Source organism: Montipora foliosa, chromosome 3 (genome assembly GCF_036669935.1).
Source record: "Montipora foliosa isolate CH-2021 chromosome 3, ASM3666993v2, whole genome shotgun sequence".
Classification (NCBI taxonomy): domain Eukaryota; kingdom Metazoa; phylum Cnidaria; class Anthozoa; order Scleractinia; family Acroporidae; genus Montipora; species Montipora foliosa.
Window position 1 is genome coordinate 51453158 of NC_090871.1, and position 5000 is coordinate 51458157.

At 39.8% G+C, this 5000-nt stretch overlaps 2 protein-coding genes across 2 annotated transcripts in view; one reads left to right on the forward strand and one right to left on the reverse strand.

The window, feature by feature from the left end:
- The window catches only part of LOC137997619 (steroid 17-alpha-hydroxylase/17,20 lyase-like), a 12987-nt gene extending 11122 nt beyond the window's left edge, over positions 1 to 1865 (forward strand). The window contains exon 4 of the transcript XR_011122534.1: positions 198 to 1865. The gene's annotated coding sequence lies outside the window, so the exon portion shown is untranslated. The remainder of the gene's footprint in view (positions 1 to 197) is intronic.
- A 125-nt stretch (positions 1866 to 1990) lies between these two features.
- On the reverse strand, positions 1991 to 3360 carry LOC137997620 (riboflavin-binding protein-like). The gene has a single exon (XM_068843709.1). It carries the CDS (start codon positions 3248 to 3250, stop codon positions 2519 to 2521), a length of 732 nt encoding a protein of 243 aa, XP_068699810.1. The 5' UTR covers positions 3251 to 3360; the 3' UTR covers positions 1991 to 2518.
- Positions 3361 to 5000: the final 1640 nt, after the last annotated feature.

Consider the following 5000-nt stretch of genomic DNA (forward strand, 5'->3'; position numbering starts at 1 on the left):
TCGATTAGGTCAAAAGGGATTGAAGGTACTAGAATGTACCTCAGATGGTTCATGCTTCTTTTCTTCTGTTGGCCACCAGTTATGCAAGGGTCCTTCCTATCACATGAATGAAATACTGCTGGAGTTGAATCCATCAGAAACAACCGTCAAAAATTTAATGGACCCATTACAGAGCAATTGTGTGTTTGTTTTCACAGCAACATACATGGTGTCATGCACCTATTGTGCAAGCAGTTTGGAATGTATTAAATGTTACTATACGTATAAATGAATCCATTGAGGGGTGGGCACCAGTAACTGTTAACCGTCCTATAAGCGGACCAAAGGGAACTACTGTGAACATTGGACATCTAGATGGAAGACACTATGTTTCAGCACTTCAGTTAGATTATTATAATGACAATATTTCAGGTTATGAAATCAGCGGTGTTACCAATGTTAACAATTATAATTCAGAGTCTGGTAATAATCGATTAATTAACAATGGCCAAAAATGATGTGAGTGTCAGCAATAATTTCTACAAAGCAGTGGCAAAAAAGAGTTTATGTGAGAGAATGTATCAAGCGGAAGAGACAAAATCACTTGAAGAGTTCAGGGAAAAGAAAAACAACGCAAAACGCCAAAACAGATCTGAAACTATTGAAGCAGCAAGGGAATAGGAAAAGAAAAGCAATCCAGAACATATCAGAGACCTAAACAGAAAAGCATAAAACCATTTAAGGAAAACTATGCAGAGCTCAAGGCTAAACCAAACTGAAATTTGTCAAGGTCAAGACTCTAGTAGACATTCTATGTCAAAAGTGATTCAGTCTTTTTCGTGATAAGATAACACATGGCCCTGAATATATATGCACTTCCTGTGATCAGTTATGGTTCAGATCATCTGTTTCTAAGTGTAACAGTATCAATTATAGTGATAAATATTCGCAAGGTTTGTTGGAAGAATGTATAACTGGCACAAAAGGTGTTAATATTACTGAATGGATCTGCTCTATTTCCTAAACCTGATGACATTAACAATATGACCTGGCAACATCAGACCTTATTCAAAATCACCCTGTCATCTGTGCAACGAACTTTGAACACATGGTACAGCTCTTTATAGAGGATGTGTTAAAGAGTAATCTTATGCCTATTGGAGAAATGGTATACTTACTTCACAGGGTTGAATTCCAGCAAAGGGGATTACCTCACATACATGCATTATTTTGGGTATCTAGTTGCATATGAGAGCCTACCATGCTGTTACACAATTATCCAACTATCAATGCTAATGCATAAAGAAAACTTCAGCCTGCCAATTTTAAACAATCGCGGTAACTGTCATATCCACGAGTAACGACAGTGGCACTTTGATTGTGTTCTTGTTACGGTATCGTCTGAGGTTCCATTAAGGAAGGGGGGGGGGGGGGGAGGTGGAGGTGTGCCTTAGTATCCCGTATGCTATTAATTTTTGGTCTAAATATCTTAATTCCTTAAAGTGCCCCTGTGATCAAAAAAACCACTTCCTTTTTTCCTTCAGATTTTGAAAGTGTGTTTGCTTAACACCTGACTGGCAAAATTTTGAGCTTTGATTTTTATCCAAAGGCCGTTTACTTTGAGTGTAAGTTTTGGATTTCACGGTCTTATTAGATATGCAAAGCGTGAGTTTAAAAGTCTGAAAGCCCAAAACCCCCGTGCTGTATATTAATTCTGTGGCGTACACACGTATTGCATTCTTAAACTAGTGAGCCTTTGACGTCATTTTCTCCTCGATCCAGCTCTCTCAAGAACATAATGTCAGTAATGGCGGACCATTAAATAGGAAAATTACAGTTAAAATAAAGAGGTGTCTTTTTGAAATCAAGGCTTAAAACGTGGGTCACTTAATAGTGTTTTGTTAACATAGTTTTGAAATCCAAAGAAAAATATGAATTGATTTTTTGGTCACAGGGGCACTTTAATTTTGAGGACAAGCTCTTAGTCAAGGGCATTATCAGCCAACATTAGTAAGCCAGAAAGGGGTTTCTTTATTTTACCCTCTCATTAAATTTCATATCGCGCAAAAAACCGCTCGTAAAAAGCCAGTGTTGATCTGATGGCAATGATTTGTATTTTTTCAATGCACTGTTCAAAATTTGGCTAGAAAACTTGACAATGAAAATGACTTCCGCTCAGGTTGTCAAAACGTCAGTCACCAACGCGGGGGCATAAATTTCCACTGAGCAAAGCACAACTTAACTTTCTTCACCTTTAAAAACGTCTCTCTTTTGCTCTGAAACCCGTCTTAAATTTCAAATAGCTTCAGCTCCTTTGAAAGTTCAACTTACGCGTTCCTTCAAATGATTTTAGTGCAAAAGAGAGACTGCTCGCAGTCTAAGCACAACTCTTTTGATGAATTTAATGTATTAGCAACAATCTTTCTCAGGAAAATCCACTAATGATAAAACTAATGACTTCAAGAGTTCAAGTGTTTTGGTCATTCATAACATATCAAAGGACCGAAACTGTTTGTCTCCATCAGAAACACTGTTGTAGTTAATTGTGGAGAAGCAATAAAGTGGCAAACAAATTAAAAGCTAATATACTTAATTTTAAGGTGACAGTACATGCAAAGGCTGTGGGCTTGGGGCTGCTTCCATCGTCTCCAAACAACTTCGCTACCAAATCGTCGTTTGGGTTGGGAAGCGTAAAATTTAACTGCAGGCAGTCGGTCGTCTTGTAAACGAAACTCGAACCCCACATTCCTTCGCAAAGGCCCTTTCCGTCAGCAAAGTAATAGCTGAAATTTCGACATGGCATTTTACAAGTGTTTTCTCCATAGTTGGACTTGTGAAAGTCAGTTAGCCAGTTTCTAGCGCACGTTAGGTCATTCTTGCAAGCATCAAACCAGTCATCACAGAAACTGGCACAAACGGGCGCTTTCAAGATGGCAGCAGGATAATTTGGGTTACTCCAATAGATGGTGTTATGCGAGCAACGATAAAAGCATTCAATGTAGACCATAAATGCCTCGCATCTGGGACTCAACGTGTTGTTGCACTGAGTCCACGAGAAATTGCCGATTTTATGTATGGGTGAGGTTGCCAGGTCCTCGGTGAACTCGCTGGTGCAGCACGAGTTCTCCTTGTAAACATTGCAGCCCTTCAGTGAATCCTCAGGTGAAGGATACAACTTGTGATTGTTCCCTGGGGTACATTTGTTTTTCTTCTCTAAGCTGACTGTGCCTGCTATTAGGAAGGAGACCAGGATAATGAATGTCGAAGTCATTACAATCGTCACGGGTTTCTGTGCGTTGTTCCAACTTGTTGCAGCAGGACTGACAAGTAGTGTACTTTTCTCGTAACACCTTAATGGACTTTGCTCTTCTCTGAGTACTGATATTTCTCTTGTCACGCGGTGGATTAAAAACCAATCACGTGCATATTAACCTTGGTGATTAGAATGATCTGACTATACTTTGATGCCGGGACTTTTAAAAATTGTACTCAAGGAAACTTTTCATTTTGGCAGAAAAGGAGAGTTAAAAGATATATTGATTGAAAGTACCATTAAACCGTCCCATGGTGAGTAATTTATCGGTATTCCGACCACTTTAGCCATATCCGGTTCTTGGTTAGCAACGAATGAATGTGTGGCAAAACCCTTCTGCAAAATACGGCTCTCCCGCGTGGCTCTTTTCCTTCCAAGCATTAGAAAGAGACAGAAAAAATAAACAAACATTTCCTTATGAACGCATCAAAAGTGATCTTTGCTCTCTCTACTGAAGGATCGGTGTTTCGGAACCGAATTGTCACTGAATTGTCTACGTTGTGTCATGATACAATGTCTTCAGAACTATTCCTCTTCTAGCTTTTCGTTGTAGTAGCAACCTCAAAAACTCGTTGTAGTAGCAACCTCAAAAACTACCTTGTTGGCGCCCAACTACACAATTCTATGCAACAAAATCAACCTCAAGGTTCTTATCGATATGGCCATAACTGTTCTTCGTGCAGCTACATAACTGCATGACGGACAAATAAACAAAAAACACAACACAACTGAAAACATATTACTCACAACAGAGGGCCCCCTATATCCCTTTGTAAAACTCGGTCACGCAAAAATATTTCGCCTTTTCACGCGTCACAAATAATATTCAAAATTCTTACACGTTCACGCGAAATTCGAGACGATCACGTTTCACGTAAAAATGAAAATGATATTCACGCATTAATATTTTCACTTCTTGTAACCTTTCTATAAAGGTGTTTATATTCCGAGTTTGACTCTTCGATCGTGTGGTCATCTAAATCGCAGGTCTGTCTGACTTGCAGAGATTCCAACCCCTTTTGAGTTTTGAAGGAAATTAGGGAGCATTTTTTAGCGCCGAAGGCACGAGCCTGTAGGAGGGGTGACCCCGTCCCCCAGGAAATTTTATCACCTTTTTTGTGATATTCTATAAGGTCTTTATTCCTACCACTGAGTAAGACTGCGGGTCTTACGAGTCTGCTCAACACACGGTATTCAATGGGGAGACTGGGCGAGACATTACAGGATACTCCTGAGGGTACGTAGTTTTACACTCAGATCGCAAAAAAGTACTTAAGATAAGCATTTTCCCCTTGTTTTCTGAATTTCATGATAAATCGGGAGAATCTGATAAAAGTCGGGAAAGCGGGAGGGAACACATCAAATCGGGAGGGTTGGAATCTCTGGACTTGTCCTTGTTTGATGGAGTCACATTTCGACTTCTAACCAATGCGACCCTTTACTACTCCTAGTCTTTTCTAGAGTAAGAAAAATAATCTAAGATTTGTGTGTTTGCACGCCTCGGTTCGCCGTCGTTCGCTGTAGATGACTGCTTTAGTCTCCTAAGGTCTCCTGAGTTAATGGACTATCGTTGAATTCACCGAAACGTATATTTGTGGTATAAGTTGTTTTTCCTTATGTCCTGCACCAGTCACGCACGGTTAGTCCGTTGTATTCATGTATGTAGCGTCTGTGCACGAAAGCCAAAATATTGGTCAGCATTCCGACT